General features: G+C 44.8%; 1 protein-coding gene across 6 annotated transcripts in view; it reads right to left on the bottom strand.

The window, feature by feature from the left end:
- Positions 1 to 19,142, bottom strand: part of ncor1 (nuclear receptor corepressor 1) — a 57,803-nt gene that overhangs the window by 2,586 nt on the left and 36,075 nt on the right. For 4 of the 6 annotated variants that reach the window (XM_029447923.1, XM_029447925.1, XM_029447924.1 and 1 more), the window contains 24 exons: positions 18,838 to 19,015; positions 18,061 to 18,228; positions 14,623 to 14,789; positions 13,336 to 13,450; positions 12,620 to 12,705; positions 12,302 to 12,470; positions 11,826 to 11,954; positions 11,653 to 11,736; positions 11,304 to 11,554; positions 10,506 to 10,812; positions 9,532 to 9,759; positions 9,155 to 9,352; positions 8,616 to 8,765; positions 7,582 to 7,779; positions 6,909 to 7,044; positions 6,029 to 6,699; positions 5,730 to 5,846; positions 4,658 to 4,806; positions 4,326 to 4,543; positions 4,080 to 4,223; positions 3,261 to 3,406; positions 2,974 to 3,027; positions 2,692 to 2,877; positions 103 to 279 (listed from right to left, as the gene is read on the bottom strand). In XM_029447923.1, coding sequence (XP_029303783.1) covers positions 103 to 279; positions 2,692 to 2,877; positions 2,974 to 3,027; positions 3,261 to 3,406; positions 4,080 to 4,223; positions 4,326 to 4,543; positions 4,658 to 4,806; positions 5,730 to 5,846; positions 6,029 to 6,699; positions 6,909 to 7,044; positions 7,582 to 7,779; positions 8,616 to 8,765; positions 9,155 to 9,352; positions 9,532 to 9,759; positions 10,506 to 10,812; positions 11,304 to 11,554; positions 11,653 to 11,736; positions 11,826 to 11,954; positions 12,302 to 12,470; positions 12,620 to 12,705; positions 13,336 to 13,450; positions 14,623 to 14,789; positions 18,061 to 18,228; positions 18,838 to 19,015 — 4,426 coding nt within the window. The remainder of the gene's footprint in view (positions 1 to 102; positions 280 to 2,691; positions 2,878 to 2,973; positions 3,028 to 3,260; positions 3,407 to 4,079; positions 4,224 to 4,325; positions 4,544 to 4,657; positions 4,807 to 5,729; positions 5,847 to 6,028; positions 6,700 to 6,908; positions 7,045 to 7,581; positions 7,780 to 8,615; positions 8,766 to 9,154; positions 9,353 to 9,531; positions 9,760 to 10,505; positions 10,813 to 11,303; positions 11,555 to 11,652; positions 11,737 to 11,825; positions 11,955 to 12,301; positions 12,471 to 12,619; positions 12,706 to 13,335; positions 13,451 to 14,622; positions 14,790 to 18,060; positions 18,229 to 18,837; positions 19,016 to 19,142) is intronic. The other 2 variants (XM_029447926.1, XM_029447927.1) reach the window with 2 other exon arrangements.

Here is a 19,142-nt window from a genome sequence, read left to right as displayed (position 1 = left end):
AGATGAGAAAGTGAAATTGTTTTATATATTGGCTCCAGGTATTTCAGTTTTTTATTTTACCAGGAGACAGTTTTTGTAGACAGCAGAGGCAGGACAGCTCACCTGTAGATGAGGGTCGGTCGTCCCAGCTCCACTGGGGTTGAGCTTGGGCTTGTCTGTGATAATCTCCCTCGGAGTGGACGGAGGACACTGAAGAGGGACGCTCCCCTCCAGCGTATGCCTGACCCAGGTTAGGTGACTTGGATTTCCGGCTGTTGGCTTTGCCCTGCTTCTGCTTTCCTGTAGATTCAAAATAGGCAGAATGTGGAAATCAGCAACATGGTAAACATGAACTAGGGATGTCCCTGAATTTACAGTCACAAAAGAGCCATCATCGACTGTCGAATCATGTTTTTTGCTCACTGATTGATGCCGTGTGTAGAGGGTGTGTGTGTAAGTGTCTGTCGTACTAAAGGTCAACGAGAGCCTTTGTGAGGCCGCTGGGGTCGGGTGCGCTGTCACACGGTGGCAGTGGCAGTCAGGGACCTCGACGGACCAGACCCGGGCAGCAGAGGCTGGCTCTGGGGACATGGAACGTCACCTCTCTGTGGGGGAAAGAGCTGGAACTAGTGCGGGAGGTGGAGCGCTACCAGTTGGATCTGGTGGGGCTTACATCTACACACAGTCTTGGCTCTGGAACCGTACTCCTGGATAGGGGTTGGACTCTATTCTTCTCCGGAGTTGCCCAAGGTGTGAGGCGTCGGGCCGGGGTGGGGATACTCACAAGTCCCCGGCTGAGCGCCGCTACGTTGGAGTTTACCCCGGTGGACGAGAGGGTCGCCTCCCTACGCCTTCGGGTTATGGGGGGTTTGTGCCTATGCCCCCAAACCGCAGTTCGGAGTATTCGGCCTTCTTGGAGACCCTGAATGGAGCCCTGCAGGGGGCTCCAGTAGGGGACTCCGTAGTCTTGCTGGGAGACTTCAACGCACACATGAGAAACGATGGAGACACCTGGAGAGGTGTGATTGGGAGGAACGGCCTCCCTGATCTAAACCTGAACGGTCGTTTGTTGTTGGACTTCTGTGCTAGTCATGGAATGGCCATAACAAACACCATGTTCGAACATAAGGATGCTCATAAGTGCACGTGGTACCAGAGCACCTTAGGCCAAAGGTCAATGATTGATTTTGTAATCGTATCATCTGATCTGAGGCCGCATGTTTTGGACACTCGGGTGAAGAGAGGGGCGGAGCTGTCAACTGATCACCATCTGGTGGTGAGTTGGATCAAGGGGTGGAGGAAGACTCTGGACAGACCTGGTATGCCCAAACGGGTAGTGCGGGTGAACTGGAACCTCTGGAGGAAGCCCCTGTCCTGGAGATCTTCAACTCACACCTCCGGCGGAGCTTTTCAGACATCCCTGTGGAGGTTGGGGGCATTGAACCTGAGTGGGCGATGTTCAAAACCTCTATTGCTGAAGCTGCGGTGATGAGCTGTGGTCTCAAGGTCTTAGGTGCCTCAAGGGGCGGTAACCCTTGAACACCGTGGTGGACCCCGGTGGTCAGGGAAGCCGTCCGACTGAAGAAGGAGTCCTTCCGGGTTATGTTATCCGGGAGGACTCCGGAAACAGTTGCAGGGTACCGAAGGACTAGAAGGGTGGCAGCCTCTGCCGTGTCAGAGGCAAAGCAGCGGGTGTGGGAGAAGTTCGGAGAAGCTATGGAAAAGGACTTTCGGTCGGCACCAAGGTGCTTCTGGAAAACCACCCGGCACCTCAGGAGGGGGAAGCGAGGAACCATCCAAGCTGTGTACAGCAAAGGTGGGACCCTGCTGACTTTGACTGAGAAGGTTATCGGCCGGTGGAAGGAGTACTTTGAGGAACTCCTGAATCCGACTAACATGCCCTCTATGATAGAGGCAGAGCTGGAAGCTGATGGGGGATCATCGTCATTTTCCCTGACGGAAGTCACTGAGGTAGTCAAACAACTCCACAGTGGCAAAGCCGCAGGGGTTGATGAGATCCATCCAGAAATGCTGAAGGCTTTGGGTGTTGAGGGGCTGTCTTGGTCTCAGTCTACTCCAAGGTACTGGAAAGGAGGGTTCGGCCGGTAGTCGAACCTCTGAGCGAGAGTTGTGTCCGGATATTCGGCAGTAAGTCGGACTCGTTCCCAGTGAATGTTGGCCTCCGCTAGGGCTGCGCTTTATCACCAATCCTGTTTGTGATTTTCATGGACAGAATATTGAGGCGTAGTTGTGGAGGAGAGGGGTTGCAGTTCGGTGGCCTGAGGATCTCATCGCTGCTCTTTGCAGATGATGTGGTCCTTATGGCATCATCGTTCTGTGACCTTCAACAGTCACTGGATCGGTTCGCAGCCGAGTGTGAAGCGGTTGGGGTGAGGATCAGCACCTCAAAATCTGGGAACGCCCTGGGATCTCCCAGTCGGAGCTGGAGGATGTGGCCCGGAGAAGGGAAGATTGGGGTTCCTTACTGGAGCTGCTGCCCCTGCGACCCGACCCCGGATAAGCGGTAGACGATGGATGGATGGATATTGGGAGAAACCAAGCAATTATTTGTAAAATCAGACATTCAATCCCCCCCTATAGCCTGAATTGGAATTATTTTTTGTTTCATAACCACATTTCATAGCCACTACGATGATTCGATTGTGAGATTGGCAGTCAAATCAGGCTCCTTAAATCAAATCATGTGCCTACCCATACTAGGTGACGGGTTAGCCTCCTGGCGGACGTCGCTTCCCGTGCCGGGTGTGTTGTTGAGTCCTCCCTGGTGCTCCTCTGGTCTCTCCTCCAAGTTGCCCATCAAGGCTTTGCGGATGATGTCCTCCAGGCCCAGGTTACTGGCTGGGTCACTAAATGAGTGATTCCTGGCGTTGATGCTGCCTACAAAACAAAAACACAACAAAACAGACAATGAGAAACAGAGACATCTGCGAGGTTGAACTGTGAAATGTCTGAGCGAGTTTCACTGCTACTTACTGGAGCTGGTAACAGCAGGCAAGTTGAAAATCTCTGTGCCTGGTTGAGCATTTCCTGCAAGACAAATCTTTATCTGTTAAAAAAAAATTCTAAAATGTCTTACATGACGGAGTTAAACATGATACAGTGAGTCACATTATTCCAATGGTATCACATGCTTAATGAGCTTGAAAAATTAGAGGGCATAAATAAACACTCATAGTTCTTGCATGCACACACACATTTAACAGTTTGTTCCATCATCTGATGCATGCATGTTAGTTTGAAGGAAGAGTAGACCCACTTACCAATATCAGAATCACCGGCACCAGAGTTGGAGTTCAACTTACGAAAGATCTCCTGCTTCTTGGATTTCACCAATGGCGAGGTGTTCTCCAGCTTGGTGAAGAAGGAAGGCAGATAGCCGACATTCCCCGGGGACCGCGAGTCATTCCTTGAACCAGGCAAAGGGTAAAGAGTCAAATGGCAAAAGGGTATCTGGGGTAACAAGCTCTTGGCACAAAAGCCCTTTCAACCTCACTGGGATGTCAGATGACTGCTGACGGGGGGGAAGGTTCTGCCCGCTGGCATTCATTAAAGAAATTGATTTACAGGCTAATGCAGTCAGGCAATTAATATCAGGGCACTAACAAAAAACTGACTTCAGTCATGTGAAATCCAAGTGTAGAAATACTGGTTGTTTAATATTCACAACAGTTTTACAACAGAGAACATTTACATCGCAATGCTAATATGTGGCACATTCGTCTACACTTTATTGTAATCAACTACTTGTGATTCACCTTTAAATTGTGTCAGTTACTATTGCATTTATTTATTTATTATTATAATATTTACGGTTTTATATATTTTGTTATGTTTTTCTTGTGTTTTTTAGCATTAAGTTTGTTTATATGGAAAGAAGCATGGCAACACCATGTTTTGTTATCTTAGAAAATGATGCTTCACAATAAAAGCATTTAAAAACAAATTGTGTCAGTTACTATACTTCTATAATGCTAATATAAATATGAACTGATGTGTCATCCATTTTAGGCTATTAAGAGATGCACTGGCTTGCCGACAACTTCCAACTATCATGCATCCAAACAGTGGAGATCCCGTACCTGATGTCGGAGTTGTCAGCCTCTCGTCTCTGGGGCGGATGTACGACCACTTCCTGTTTGTCCATGCCTTGGTAGCTCTGTGGTGGAGAGATGGGTTCATAGTTCTCCGACTGCCTGCCACCACGCTCTGGAGATTTACCAGGCCTACACAGGGAGCAGAGAGAGATAAATGTTAGACAGATGATGAGTAATAAATTAGACTCGCTGTAATTATTTCAGGATTAACTGGATGACTGGTCGGTGTACCTAGCTCTGGGCTTGTCAGGGGCATTCTCTGGGGAAACTCTGCTGGAGGGTCTCTGGTGGTGTGTGGCCTGGGCTTGATTCTCAGGACTGTAGCGGCTGGGCACCTTAGCTCGCCCTGAAGAGGACATGGATGGCACAGAGCTCTGGAATGTTGTGGAAGCTGAGGAAGAGACAGGAGGAGGGTCCTGATTCCGGGCGAAGTCCTGGGTTATGATATGCTGCATGACAGGGCGTGACCATAAAAACAGATTAGTTAGTGATGATGGATTTATGTACATGGTAAATCTGGTATGTGCCACATAACTACTTTTAAATACTCCAGTGTTTCATACCGAAATGTGTTCTGCCAAGGTCATGAACTGGTGAGTCTTGGGAACCTGGGAGTAGCTGTCCACCTGGGAGGAGGGGGGCTGCTGGGGACTGGGCTGTGGGGGCTCCACCGATTGACGGTAACGACTCATGTCGTAGGCACGCATGCCAGCTGGTGAAAGTTGACAAGGGACAGAGCATTTTTGTTTTAGAAAGAGTCCGGCTGAAGTGTGGAGAGATAAAACATGGAGGAGACAATACACAGTATGCCAACAGCAAACGATCACAGGCGACAGGAATAACTTCAAGTGGAGTCTCGTGATGAGACTGGAGCAGAGGAATGGTGTCTCAAATGACAAGGTCAGTGGGTGAAGTCATTTCAATTATGGTATGTTTACTCCACTTGCCAAGCAGCTAAATTTAGCCTTCACAGCCAAATCTGTTACATGTCCTCTTTGAACCTGAAGCACAAAATCTTTGAATAAATTAAAACATTATTAATTTATTACAGAAGCCCTGAAATGTTTTACTAAATTGTTTTCTCTCCTGTGTTTATGACTTTGGAACAGGTGCTTTTGCCATGATAATCTTTCTAAATTCGTTAAAAATCTTTTGGAGAATTTCATCAGTAAAACAGGTGGAAAAAAGTTTTCCTGGTGAAAGAAACGTTTTTCCAGAAGCATTTGTTGTTGTAATACTCATTTCGGCCAGCAGAGGCTGAAGCGCACCACTACCCCATGTTCCAACTAGAACTAAAATCATTTATGTTTTCTTCCAGGTGAGTTTTAATCTCGCCATGCACTAACATAAGGTACATTACGTGTGTTGACAATACCCAACGTAATGTACCTTGTTCACTTCAGCCTCTTGTGGGCGAGTATTAATGAGAATGACAACAACAAACACTTGATCCTGACAAAAAAAGGACACATGCCAAAACTTTTTTTTCAATACACAGATTAAAATGAAGGAATTTACAAATATTATCCTGGCAAAACCTTGTCTTCACCTGTTCTTATATAATAAACACAGGAGATACAACAATTTAGATTAGTCTAAATATTATATGCTCAAACTGAGTTGGTGTGTTCATACCTGTTGCCTGTTGTTGCACTTCCTCTGGTTTGTCTTGTTGGGGTTGGACTGGGGAACTAGCAGGACTAATCACCTCAATGGCTCCTCCACCGGTGTTGTCGTATCGACTGGATGACACTGCAGGACAAGTATAGACAAAGACTTACTAATAATGCGAAGCAAAGGACAACAGTACTAAGGTTCAATCATGTTCTACTCTAAGAAAAAGAGAACATTTAAGGGGACAATGTTTGCAGTGCACTTATGAACTGTTAGAATAATATCAGCTATCTCCTATTCCACGTGTCCAACACACTCACAGCTGCTGGAGGAGTCAGAGCTCTGAGAGCCTCGCTCTCTTGAGTCTTTGTCTGAGGCTATCTGCCGCGTGATGATGACATCGATGAAGTTAGCAGCTGTGATAGTCGTCTTTCCACGAGTCCGAAGCTCCTCTTCAATGCGGGACTTTGAGGTTTGAGGGCCCTTATCCTTTCCTCCAGGGCCCTCAGAGTAAGCAGAATGGGGCTTACCCCCTGGCAGAGATATAGAGCCATATGGTGACTGCATGGACCGCCTTTCTGCCTCGTGCTGCTGCTGCTGCTGCTGCTGCTGCTGCTGCTGCTGCTGTTGCTGCTGCTGTTGTTGCTGCTGCTGCTGCTGTTGCTGCTGCTGCTGTTGCTGAAGCTGCTGCTGATGCTGCTGCTGCTGCTGCTGCTGCTGCTGCTGCTGCTGCTGCTGCTGCTGCTGCTGCTGATGTTGTTGTTGCTGATGCTGCTGCTGAAGCTGCTGCTGTTCGGATAGGCTTGCTGCTCGCCGAACTGCAGACGATGAAGACATTTCGTCATCCCGGTCATGTTTTCTCTCTTTCACCTTGGCCACATCCATCTGTGGGGCAGAGGCTGCCGCGTCCACCAGAGCAGCCAGAGCATCAGCTGCAGTACTGTAGCGAGAGCTGCTCTGTGCTGCTGCTGTTGCTGCTGCTGAATGGGGCCTGAAGAGGAAATAAAGAGATGAATGCATCAACTGTATTTGCTAATGGACAGGTTCAGGTAAAAAACATGTGGTTTGAAAGACTAATGCATCAGAAGTCTACTGTTCAATCTTTTAAAAGGACAAACCTTCATGCATACATGAGTGGACATATACAAAGAGCGTAAGTGAGCTAATGTAAATGTAGAGTTAGAATAGACTGAGACTTACATTAGAGAGGTGATGACACTCTTGCCCTGGAAGATGCTAGGCCGCTGCTGAACCACTACTTCCTGCATCTTGAGCGAGGGAGAAGGGGAGTGCAGATAACCTCGGCTCCCTGCTTGGCCTGGCTGCTCTGGTCCACCTGAAACACACACAAACATGAAACATTGTAACCAAGAGCAATGCCGTCTAACAATCATGACAGTATTAAGCTACTCTATGCATATGTCATACTGCTACGACCATCTGCTCTCTGCACATCCACTTTCAGACTGGGGTCGAATCTCTAAGCACAATTCTGTCTGACCTGGCTTCACAAACTCCTCCTGGCCTGGGCTAAAAACGGATCTGAAACGGCCATGTACATTCATAACAAATATACATTTTGTTAAATATTATTGGCCGTTAATTTTATCTATGTGACTGACGACAATAAAAACGGATAGCATAACAGAGAGTGTGCAAGTAGGTCAGCAAAAGAGAGGAAATTGAAGAGGCACTTAGTTTGTGTTGTTGTCTTAGCACTGATTTGTATGGAACAGGTGCTGACTGATGACAGCAGTCTTATATAAATTGATAAAAGTTTGCTCAGTAGAGTGGATCAACACGGATTTCGTATATTAAAAAGGATATAAAAGAAAATTATTTTGAATTTTGATTTTCACAACTTTTAACTCACCTCCGCGGATATATTCATTAGTTCTCTCCCGCTCTCGTTCTCGCATTTCCCGTTCTCGTTCCCTCTCCCTCTCCCTCTCCCTCTCTCGCTGCTCCCTTTCCTTTTCTCTCTCCTTCTCCTGCTGCTCCCGGTCACGCTCCCTCTCCCGTTCCCTCTCCGCACTGGCAGCTGCTGCAGCGGCAAGGTGGGCTTGGTGGCCTGAGGACAATGACAGACATCACAAACATGCACAGGATTTAGAAATTTGAACCAAAAAGTTCTGAGTCCATCATATCACAATCATGGTAATATTCAGTCTCATGAGTATTACCAAGTTTACCAGTTCAGCCAAAACCATGAGTGCAACAGACCACCCAGGGTTTGTTACAGTGCTGCTGGTTTATACACTAACTGGAATTAGACAAAGTTTAGTGGCATTGTGAAGATTGTAAAAAATACTTTGCATTCCAATATGGATATGTGGAACCGTAGACCTATCCGACCACTGACTGAGCTCATCAATTTCAATGCCTTTTGAAATTTAAGTCTACGTATTACAAGAGCGTTGAGTCAACATATGACTAAGAATCACAAGACATTACAGATATTCAACTGCAGTCATACAACTTATCTTGTAAAAGATGGAAAAGATAGAGGACGCTCACCAAGTAATGCTCCGTGAACATCTAATAAATTACTGACATTTCGAGCGTCAAGCTCTTCTTCAGACAAATGATATCATATCTTCATATAATTTGTCTGAAGAACATTTAGGTAATTAATGACATGTACGTGGTAGAATTATCTAGTGTGCAGACTCTATTTCTTCTGTCTTTTACATGTTCTTCTGTCCAGCACCTAGTATTGATCGTCTGGATGTAGATAGATACTTTATTTATCCCGTGGGAAAGTAAGACTTGATCCATCACTGGACAGGCAGAACGGACCGCACGGACACCTCAGCCAGTGCAGGGCTGCACTCGTGCAGAGGGATCGTGGCGGGGAAGATAAGGGAACACGTGAAGGGATGGGGGATGGGGGAGGGGGGTCCTCACCTGGCGATATGGAGGTTGGGTTGAAAGCCCTAGGAGGGAAAGGGGGCTGAGCTCCGGGGAGGTAGGCGATGCGTTCCAAAGTGGGAGTACCTGTTCCCCCAGGGTGAGGCAACAGGATAGTTGGAGGCATCTGGGCTAGATCAATAATCCCTTTTACAGACAGAAGCAAAGGGCCAACGGTGAACAACCAGAACCGACCCATCAATTTCAGAACGTATGAACACCGTATACATTTAGCTGTAACCCATCACCATCATCTGTTAGTGCTCACAAATACAGATTGATCAGTAAGCAACAGGGCAGCAAAGGGAGTGGAATAGTGGTCAACTTGTAAGAGGCAACCACTCAGCAAATGATCGAGTAGAAGCCGAATCAGTTGCAGCCCCAATATTAAGAGAAAAATCAGCTAAATTTGACCGGGTCATTTGCTTCTGAGCGTCTGGAAAAGGTAGCCACAACTTTACAAGCAGACAGTCTGAATACTACAGCTCCTCCCTGCCACGGCGGGTGAGGGGGGCTCAGGCGGAGACGGTCCGTACCTCGGGCTCCGGCGGGGTAAGGGATAGCAACGGGCTGTTCCCGCGGTGACAACACTCGGGCCATGTCAGGTCGGATAACTTGCATCTGCTGGGAGGTGATATAATCGTTGAGGATCGTCTGCCGTGTGTTCTCCATGGTGTACAGCTGGTAGGTGTTGTGGTAGCCAGTTGGAGATGGCTGCCTGGGGAACATGAACGCTGTAGCAGATGACAGGAATAAAGAAAAAAAAAAATAGAAAGGAAAAAACAAAATAAATCATATGAACAGAAGGCTCACATACTGATCGCAACTGCAAGGCATCAAGGAATCAAGGCTATTATTGTTTTGTTTGTAGTATTTGGTGGAAACAACAGGGGAAAGGATTGAAACACCGTACCAGGATCCAGCACTCTGTGGAAGGCCAGGGTAGGGTCGAGATGTGGAGGCAGGTGGGCTCGGTACACTTCACCAGGAACTACGGGCCGGTGATGGGGGTCGAAGGGGCTGTGAGAGGCTACAGGCTCACCGCCCAACACCGGGGACTTGGCTGGGACGCTGTCCCTCTGTGTCGGGGTCAGGGTACTCTTTCTCTCGTGTGCAGCAGATTTTGCACAGCTCATAACACCTTTGTGGGAGAGAGGAACACACATGACTCTTCTAGTAAGTTGATGCTTGGTTAAACGACAACTTAATAAAGTGCTGCAGGGATGAAGTACTCATGTAGGCCAACCCGGAAGCTAGCGTCGCCCAGATGAAAAAAAAGCTATGTGGCAAACAAACTCTTATGACAGCAAGATAAATGATCATTAATCATTAACTTTTTTAAGCGTAAAAGCAATAGGCAGAAGTAAAATAGTTAATGTTAGACTATAAATGAACTACACCACGGTCGCATGACTTTACATCACCACCACTAAGCTTTAGGTTGACTTGTGTTCGGTGTGATGACGTTCAGTAGTTTCATTTTGCCGCTTGTTAGCGAACGCCTTTTTAAGACACATAAAAGCTATTAACTAATGCATTCCATGTTGAAGAACAGACCATTCAAATCTCTTAAGCTTGTGTTAACCACATACATTATTTCAAGCATCTAACTAAAGACCCAGTAAAAAACAATGACTGTGAGACGAGGGAACCAAACTCACTTCCGGGTTTTAGGACTCATTCCTGCAGCACGTAAAAGTTCCTCAGCACAGATGTTTTACTCTGAATTTGCTTTTTCTAGCATATGAGATGAACTGGTTTAGCAAGATAAATGTCTAGTTAGATTTTGCCCAACAAAAGTTGTTGTATTTATAGCTTTGGAGATGTAATGAATGGCTGAGAACCTGAAGTGCAATAGTTTGTGAACAAAATGGTTACGAAATATACCCTCTGGTGTCCGTCCCATCATGGGTGACCCTCTGGATACAGGATTGGTGCTGTAGTTCACAGGTGTCCTTCGAGCGTTGGGGTCCTCGTACATGCTTGGGCTAAGCTGGGATTTGATAGCCTCCTGGTGTGTGGAGCGCAGCACAGAGGTAGAGTTGACCACAGATGTGTGGCGTACTGCCTTGCTCTCCTCATACTTGACTCGCTCCATGGCTTCGAGCTGGGGCATGCTGTGGGGAAGCTTATTGGGACTGGTGATTAGGGACTTGACGTTGTGCTTGATGGTAGACTGGTTGTGAGGGTGAATCTGGTAAATCAAAGCAACAACAGGTCAGTCATCAACACCAATATCATTGGTTACATCCACCATGTATATTTGTTGAATTAGCATATTCAATATGTTAAAGGTTTAAGGTTAAATAAACCCCCAATAAAAAAGGCAATAATGTAGCCATCTCTTTGCTGAATCGATCAAAAAAACTCTATTTCTAAAGCGTGTTATAATACAAGACGAACGCAACAATCATAAAGGGAAAGTGTCTGCTCCATGCAGCAGCAACAGAGTCTGGTGTCAGATTTCACTCATCACTGGAAGAGAGTTGGCCTACAACACGATGGCGGAGGATTTGGTGTCAAAGTATTACGGATATAAACCCAATGCTACTAGGTTAACCTTTAGTAACCTGCTAAATGAATGATGTTAATGAGGGAATCGGAATCTCAATATTGATGAAAATAATTGTGAAGCTCTGAAGAATGGCAGTGGTAAATGCTGTTCACAAAAATAAATAGTCTTACCTGAGACATGGAGCCCTCCATCCCCCTCCTGTCTGACAGGTCGGGGGTCTTGCAGATGTCCTGGCCAGACTGATCTTGTCTGGGGATTTCGTGAATGGAGCGTCCCATCTCTTTGATAGTATTGACTCCCTCATAGGGCTTGCCCTTGATAATACCTCCTTCGAAGGAGCGGATAGGTGGGCTCTCTCGCTTTATCTGTTTTCCATATTTCATGGCATCTTCATAAGTCTCTGCTGCGGTTCTAGGTGTTCCTGGAAAATTTGAAAAAAGTATTTCAGCCCCCTCTCTAAATAAAGGCTACTAGTAACAGTGATTGGTGGGAATGTGGTACCTGTTACAATTAGCTTACCTTGCATGATGGATCCTGTCATCAATGGTCTTTCCTTAGAATCTCCATGTAGACCTTCTCTGGGCAAGGCTCTGCTAATCAACCCTGAGAGACAAACGCACACAATCAGTGTCCCGATACTGAACAACATAACCAGGACAAATAGTGTAAATTTATTAACACACGAGCAGTACCCTCGAATGGAGCTCCTTCCCTGCCAGGATGTCCCCTGCCCTGCCCCGGTCCCTCCATCATGTCATAAGTGCGTTTCAGCTCATGGCCAGTTCTGGGACTGCGGGTGTTTTCTCTGGGGTTCTTGATAGCTTTTGGACACAGAAATACATCATCAAGTTTGTGCGCTTGGTAAAGGAATACTCAACAATTATGTGGTGTATCAATAATCAAAAATACATGCCATGAGATGCAAACTATTAAATATATCCATTTTCTAAGTCTATATATTTATATATATATATATATAAACTATATATTTATATATATAAAAATAAATAAATGTATTATTTATAAGTTTTTCACAGGTGATAAATCAAGCAACTTAAAAAAATGTTTTCACCTCTTCTTAAGTCATGAACACAGAAGAGAAAACTATTTAGATCAGAACTTTTCTTTCTCACTTGCCTCTCTAAGGGCTTCCGTAAAAAGCACTTACCATCATAAGAGAGGATGTGACCACTCTTGCCTTCATAGATCACATGACCTTTAGACAGCTGTTCTCCCCTGGCATTGTCTGGGCTGCTCAGGTCCTCTGTGGCCAACTTTGTGATTGTGCCCTTCAGGAGGTCAGCAGCGATGATGGACTGTGGCAGAGCTGGTGTGCCCTATTTTGTAGAAAAGAGCAAAGATATAATGCACCATTAAAAAGCAAAAACCATACCCTTGATTATATGACCAGTGAAGAAATCTGTCAATTATCAAGTCAGTTTCACATATCCTGTAATTATCCTGAATCACTTCATCCATTTATTACCTGAGTGATTGATCCTCTCATAGTCAGACCCTCACCCATCTTTGCTGGGTTGCCTCTGCAGTCCTGTATGGATGAAACTGCAGCTCCTGGGGAGTTACACAGAGGGGGAATGAGAGTTAGTAGTTATATAGTATATACTTATATATAGAGTTGAAACAAAGGTTTGAGTTTGTCAGGAATAGCGGTGAACAGTGTGGACAATATGAATCTTATTCCCACAAGCATACTTAGAGATACTACTCAGAGATATTAATAGTGAGCTCAATATTTGAAACTGAAACACAACATAGTATTCAATGTATTCATTAATCTGTAATGAGCTTCCTCCATAATACATTTGGTTCGGCTGTTACATGTGCTCTTCCTTAAGAGAGCGGGTAAGAGATGCCACTCTGTTGTTGCGAATGAAGTATGAACATGAAGGAGGGGAATCGCAAAGTCATCACAACAGATGGCAAAAAGCATGAAGGAGATTTTATTTGTGCCATTAGTGATCCATTTATTTTTTATACGTTTGAACACTGAACACTGCAAAAACTCCATCATACAATAAAAGTTTGCTTTAGCAAAATGTTATGATGCAGAGAGATAAAACCTTACAGCCTTCAAAATAAAGTGATGCCTCTGAGGTGTTATTAAACCAGGTGGGGTTGGGCCTTATTGTCTAAAGCTGCATACAAGCCTACTCTTAGTAATGTGACAGTAAGTCTTCCTACCAGGCTTGTTAGGATCCTGCTGCCGAGGCAGACCCAGAGAGATGGAGCCCACTGTGCTCTTAGTTCCCTCCGGCCCATAGACAGCATGGGACGGTAGGTATGTGCCAGGAGTTCCCTGGAAAAGCAGGAACAAAGAACACATTTCAAAGTGACGTTGATAGTCTTTTATGTGTAACAGTTATTCATTTATAAACTGTGGTATATGATATGATAAACAAAATGTCTTATTTTTCATGACTATTACACCTTTTACAATGGCTTAGTTACTCGGGTTACATCTGTGCTGATGGCACAAGACACAGGAAGCCCCTTCCTTTTCTGTAGAGCTGAGCTACCAAAAAACTTAGCTCATGTAATGCGAGTCATCAAGCTGTACAGTGAACAAGGCAGACATTAACTGTTCCTTGAGTCCCTAGAAATGTAATTTTGTAAATAATTATTCTTCCTGGCAAGTTCAAAATGGATGAGAAATTGATTACAGTCATTCGAAGTTTCTCTTTGAATTATATTTGAGAGACTGAAATAAAAGTTTGGAGAATACTTAAAGACCAGCATCCATTTCTGTGTCCCTGATCTGCGGTACATTTTATTGCATTTTAATGTATGCTCCCTTATAAGCACTAAGACACATTCAAACCCAATGGTTCCAAAACAATGGAAAATACATAATTTTCTAAAATACTGTAGTTTTCTGGGTCAAAGCCTCTAAATACTCATAATAGTTTGGAATATCAACACAATGGTACTAGAACAGTGTGTGGTGTGTGACCGCTCACATGAAGTTGATGAATAAAAGATGCTCTGTGGAGTCTTCTTCTAAACAAACCAAAGTTGTTTGCACCAAAACATATTGTGCGTATCCTTGAGCTTTAACAAATGTGTCGAATGCATTTCCTTTCTCATAAAACATTTGCATAACTTATTGAAGTAAAAAGTATTTCTAGCACGTTTACTTGCTAGCAGTCTCCTCTGCCTTTACTGTCGCATTGCAGCATATCGTGGTGTGTTACCGCCACCTGTAGATCATTGGAATGGTGTGAAACCATTGGCAGGAATACGTATTGCTTCCCCCTGCGCACATGTGCGTCCTCATGTTAGTCCACGAGATAAACAAAACGGGGACCCACTAAGAGAACAACAGCTCCGTAGTGCTACTTGAGGTCAAAAACTGCACAGTGAACCTTTACGGTTTGTCTTCGCTACAGTTTGAATGTCAGTGGTGTAGTTTGCTAAGAGGAGGGTTGCTCCATGGGGTCCAATAGTAGACCAATACCCTTGATGTCTTACCTGGGAGATAGAGCCTCCTTGGATGAAGGAGGGCTTGTCCGTAGGCTTGGTGGTTGGAATGAGTGGAGGAGGAGAGGGAATGTTGGGAGGTCGACTGGGTCTGCTGAACGTCACGCGGACTCCATCTGCCATACTCTGGACCAGCTGGTTTTGGGCCGGGTGGAGGACTGGTGGGAATGTGACAAAAATTATCAGATGACTGCTTACTGGTCCTCATTTGATACCTACCTAAACCAAAGTATCAAAAAATGTTTCCGCTCATACAGAAACATTTAGAGGACTGATCTAGGTTACTGCCTGAGTGATCTAGGTTACTGCCTGAGTGATCTAGGTTACTGCCCGAGTGATCTAGGTTACTGCCCGAGTGATCTAGGTTACTGCCTGAGTGATCTAGGTTACTGCCCGAGTGATCTAGGTTACTGCCTGAGTGATCTAGGTTACTGCCCGAGTGATCTAGGTTACTGCCTGAGTGATCTAGGTTACTGCCCGAGTGATCTAGGTTACTGCCTGAGTGATCTAGGTTACTGCCCGAGTGATCTAGGTTACTGCCCGAGTGATCTAGGTTACTGCCTGAGTGATCTAGGTTACTGCCTGAGTGATCTAGGTTACTGCCTGAGTACTGCCTGAGTGATCTAGGTTACTGCCTGAGTGACAGCACAACTTCAATCCACCCAACATAAGGGTTCCATTTAGCTCCATTTCCCATCAAAGACCAGATGATTCAATATTCAGCTTAGTTCTCACAGACGCCAGTGAGTGGTGACGTAAGCACTGAAGACCTCAGTTAATAGCCGGTGTACAACTTGAGGTAACCTTGGCCCATGCCTGCTGTCTGCTTTACCGTCTACTGGGAAAGCTGAGTAGACAAAATGGATCATAACACACAAAGAAACACACACAAGACCGGGAGTAACCTCCATGCCGGGAGCGAGCCTCATGCTCTGCACTCAATGAAAAATGCAAAGGGCTGGGTCAGAGCATCTCCAGCAGAGCATAGACGTCATCGTCCTGCTGGCTCATACAGGGACAGACAAGAAAACAAGCAGCTCTGTGACAAATTTCTTGAATTTATCAAATAAATTCTTGTTGCAGGGAGAGTGTGTGTCAAACATTAACATTCATGCTGCAGTTCACCACCAAGGACAACCTCATTTGTCAGGGCACGAGAAATATGTTTGCCCCAAATGACAAGCATGAAAAGCTATTGTAGTCAAACTTATAAACAGCTTTAGACATTCTCACAGGAGATGTGTTCTATGCACCAGGGCTACCACCTCTCTCACGGACACTTTTTCAAACGCTTTTCACGAAACACATTTTCTCAAGCAATGAAAAACTCATTTTTAACTGATAATGTTGCGTCGCAAAAAGAAGAGAGAGCACGCAAACAACAAGACAGAGCAGCACAGCGCCACAGCAGGACCGTAAAACACTGCAGTCATGTGAGGCATAGTTTTCAGAAACCCGGACAAGCCAGCCGCCACTTGGATTTGATATGCGTCTATTCATGCTGTTACAGTACCGGTACTTGGAGCAGCAAGAAAGACTTGTATTACAGCGAAAGTTTATCACATTGTATATACTAAATAAAAGTGTGACTTATGACCATAACTAGTTTCACTGCACATTATCGTACAGGGAGTGTGAGCGCAAATGATTTAGTAACATTCATTCATTCTCTCAGAAATTAAATAAATAAATGTTTCCTCCGGTGGTTTTCTGAAATTTAAGGTTTTGAAGAAAATTATAGGGAAAGTTCAAATTAAAGTATAACGTTCATGATATCATCAGTCATAAAAAGTGTTTTAAATAGGTTTGCTGAAAATGTTAAAGGAGTCCTCTGCAGAATGACCCTGACTATGATCATGTGCAATTTGTAGTTATTTTAAAGCACAGTTTAAAAATATATATATATTTTACAAAATAAGGGAAAATCACCTCAAAATACATTGACACACTTGTCATCATGTTAAAACTCTGTTTTCCTTCAGATCTTTGCTCAAATGTTCACTGTTATTCGTACAGGAGGCCCCCGACGTCGATCGTGTAAAATCTAAAGTAATTTCACTATCTCACTCTAAACTTAATTGAAAGGTTGGCAGCGCTGGGAAGCGAGAGCAAGCCTTTGCTGCTGTCCTTGAACCATAATTCTGTAAATACAGAAAATGAATGCAGATCTATAAAAAATAACAAGAAACTAATTTGCCAGCAGGATAAAACTTGTTTATAGTGTTGATCCTACTCCTGTCCCCAGCATACATTACTTTGCTCTAGTGTAACTATAACACTTTTGAAAATATATGAAAATGCATGCATCAAATCTTGGGTGATCCACCATATGTAGCTTTCAATCAGTGTCTCAAGAAACACTCCTGTTTAGAAGGAGTATGAAGACTGATGGGCCAGGGGAGGAGGCTCACTTTACATGTATAAAAAGATCTCTATTCGTCATGGAAATGTAAATGACACTGGGTTTGAAAAGTGAATTCATTTTTCCAAACAGGGCTATGTTATGTTATTCTATGCAAAAAAGTAAGAAATAAAATCGGAGATGTTGGCAACTACTGACTGATTCACACACCACCACCAAGAATGTAGGAAAAGGGCGAAGATTAGGAGGGAAAGAAGTGTGCTCGTGTTTCCTCTGTGAGCTGGTGGGCAGACCAAAAATATCTGACTCATGCATTGGCGTACTCACTGCAGTTACAAAATCACCAACCTACACTTTAGTATGTGATTATACCAGAAAGAGCTGGCTCATGCTTGTATGACTGCTATTGTACTGGTACACGTGTACAAGCGCACAGTACATTTCCAGAGTTGCGCAGGGATACGGCCTCAGCGGCCTCACATAGCCAAACAGCTACCGATGATAAAAGATGTTATTCATCAACAAACCAAAAATAGACTAAACAAGAAAATGTGTCCGGATAAAATGACTGAATGAATGACAAAAGCATTTATAACGTCACCATTTTTAGTGATGAAAGAACTTTGGCATGGGTTTAAAAATGGATTTCTCGTGCCAGGCAAACATTGACTGAATACATCCAGTACATGGTACCCCAATGTGGGTACATATACCTTAGGACAAGAGGAAATTCAACCCGACTTATCTAATGCCCAAGTGCTCTAAAACACTTCCAACCCCTGACTTATGACAGGATTAAAAGCTTCACAACAGTCCTCCTCTGCTAAAACTTCAACTTCAAACAAAGACAATCAAGCAATCGCACAAATTTAACAAAAGGCTACAGCCATAACAGTGTAAAATATCGATATCAATACATGTCAAACTGAAATATAAGAGTGGCTGAAACAAAGTAAACCAACAGAGTCAAAGGGCCTCTATTGTCAAGACAAGGCTAGTTTGTATCAACAAGGGAAGGGGGAGGCAAAAAGGGAGGGAAGGAGGAGGTGAACGTGTGTGCTTTTTACCTGGTGGCACACTGTAGCGCGAGGTATTGGGGGCGTTGGGGTCAGGCTGGGGTGAGGCCCTGCTCAGCTCCCTGGGGGAGAGTCTGTAGGGAGAGCCTGGCCGACCGGAGTGCATCTCCTGGTCCAGAGCCAGCTTCATGTCATAAGGCATGTAGGGTAAGGGCTTACCTGCAGTTCACAGGCATAAGGACAAAGGGAAGACAACCACTATTAAAACAAGAAACTCAATGCCAGTGAGCATTGAGCTGACCCTGTACAACTAAGACCGCCACCTGTACACACACCCACTGAAACCTGTGTAATAAATATCTTGGTGTCAAAGCTCAGCAGCTTACTGGCAGCTGCTCTGCTCTTCAAAGCACTCGGACTAAAAGGTGCTAAAAAGCTTTGCAAACATCAAGCCGTAATGGAGACTGCCAAGTGACTTTACCACTTGAACTGAACTATGCCTGAGGCAGCAAGTGTCCTGACACGCTCAAGTCATACGACTTCAAAAAGACACCACAGTCTCCGTCATCATATAAAATGCATTTCAACATCAATGCATGCAGATTTCAGCTCCCAACTTTGCATTTTTGTCTTTTCTCCACATTACGACAGTCCAGATCCCCCTCAAACGTGTTCTTCTTTGAAAGTGAACAAAAATGATTCTGGCCTTTAAAATGCATTAGCTATAAATAGTCCACTGCTAGCAGCGACAGGAAACAAGGCTGACGGAGCGATGAACGGGAAGAAAGAGAGATGAGGACAGAATGAGGATAGTTTTTGTTCTCTTACCATCTCTGTCTATAACGGTGGGGCTGCGGGTGATGAAGGGCGGTCTGCGCTCCAGGTCTGCGTGATCCTGCCTCTGCTTCTCCTCTTGGTGCGCTGAATCGTGCACTGCTTTGATCTGGTGTTGCAACATTGCAAAGCCACTGATGGGTACACCACTGGGGCCAAAAGGGCCAGGCACCTAAATTGAGTTAAAGGGGTTAAAGGTCCAGATGAGTTGGAATTCCAGATATGAACCAAGTGAGATATTGACCAATTTACCTGAGCACTGAAGCACCTTGACCAAACTTAAGTAATTAATTCCCTGC

Source organism: Cottoperca gobio, chromosome 14 (genome assembly GCF_900634415.1).
Source record: "Cottoperca gobio chromosome 14, fCotGob3.1, whole genome shotgun sequence".
Classification (NCBI taxonomy): domain Eukaryota; kingdom Metazoa; phylum Chordata; class Actinopteri; order Perciformes; family Bovichtidae; genus Cottoperca; species Cottoperca gobio.
This window is presented reverse-complemented; position numbering and strand designations above follow the sequence as displayed.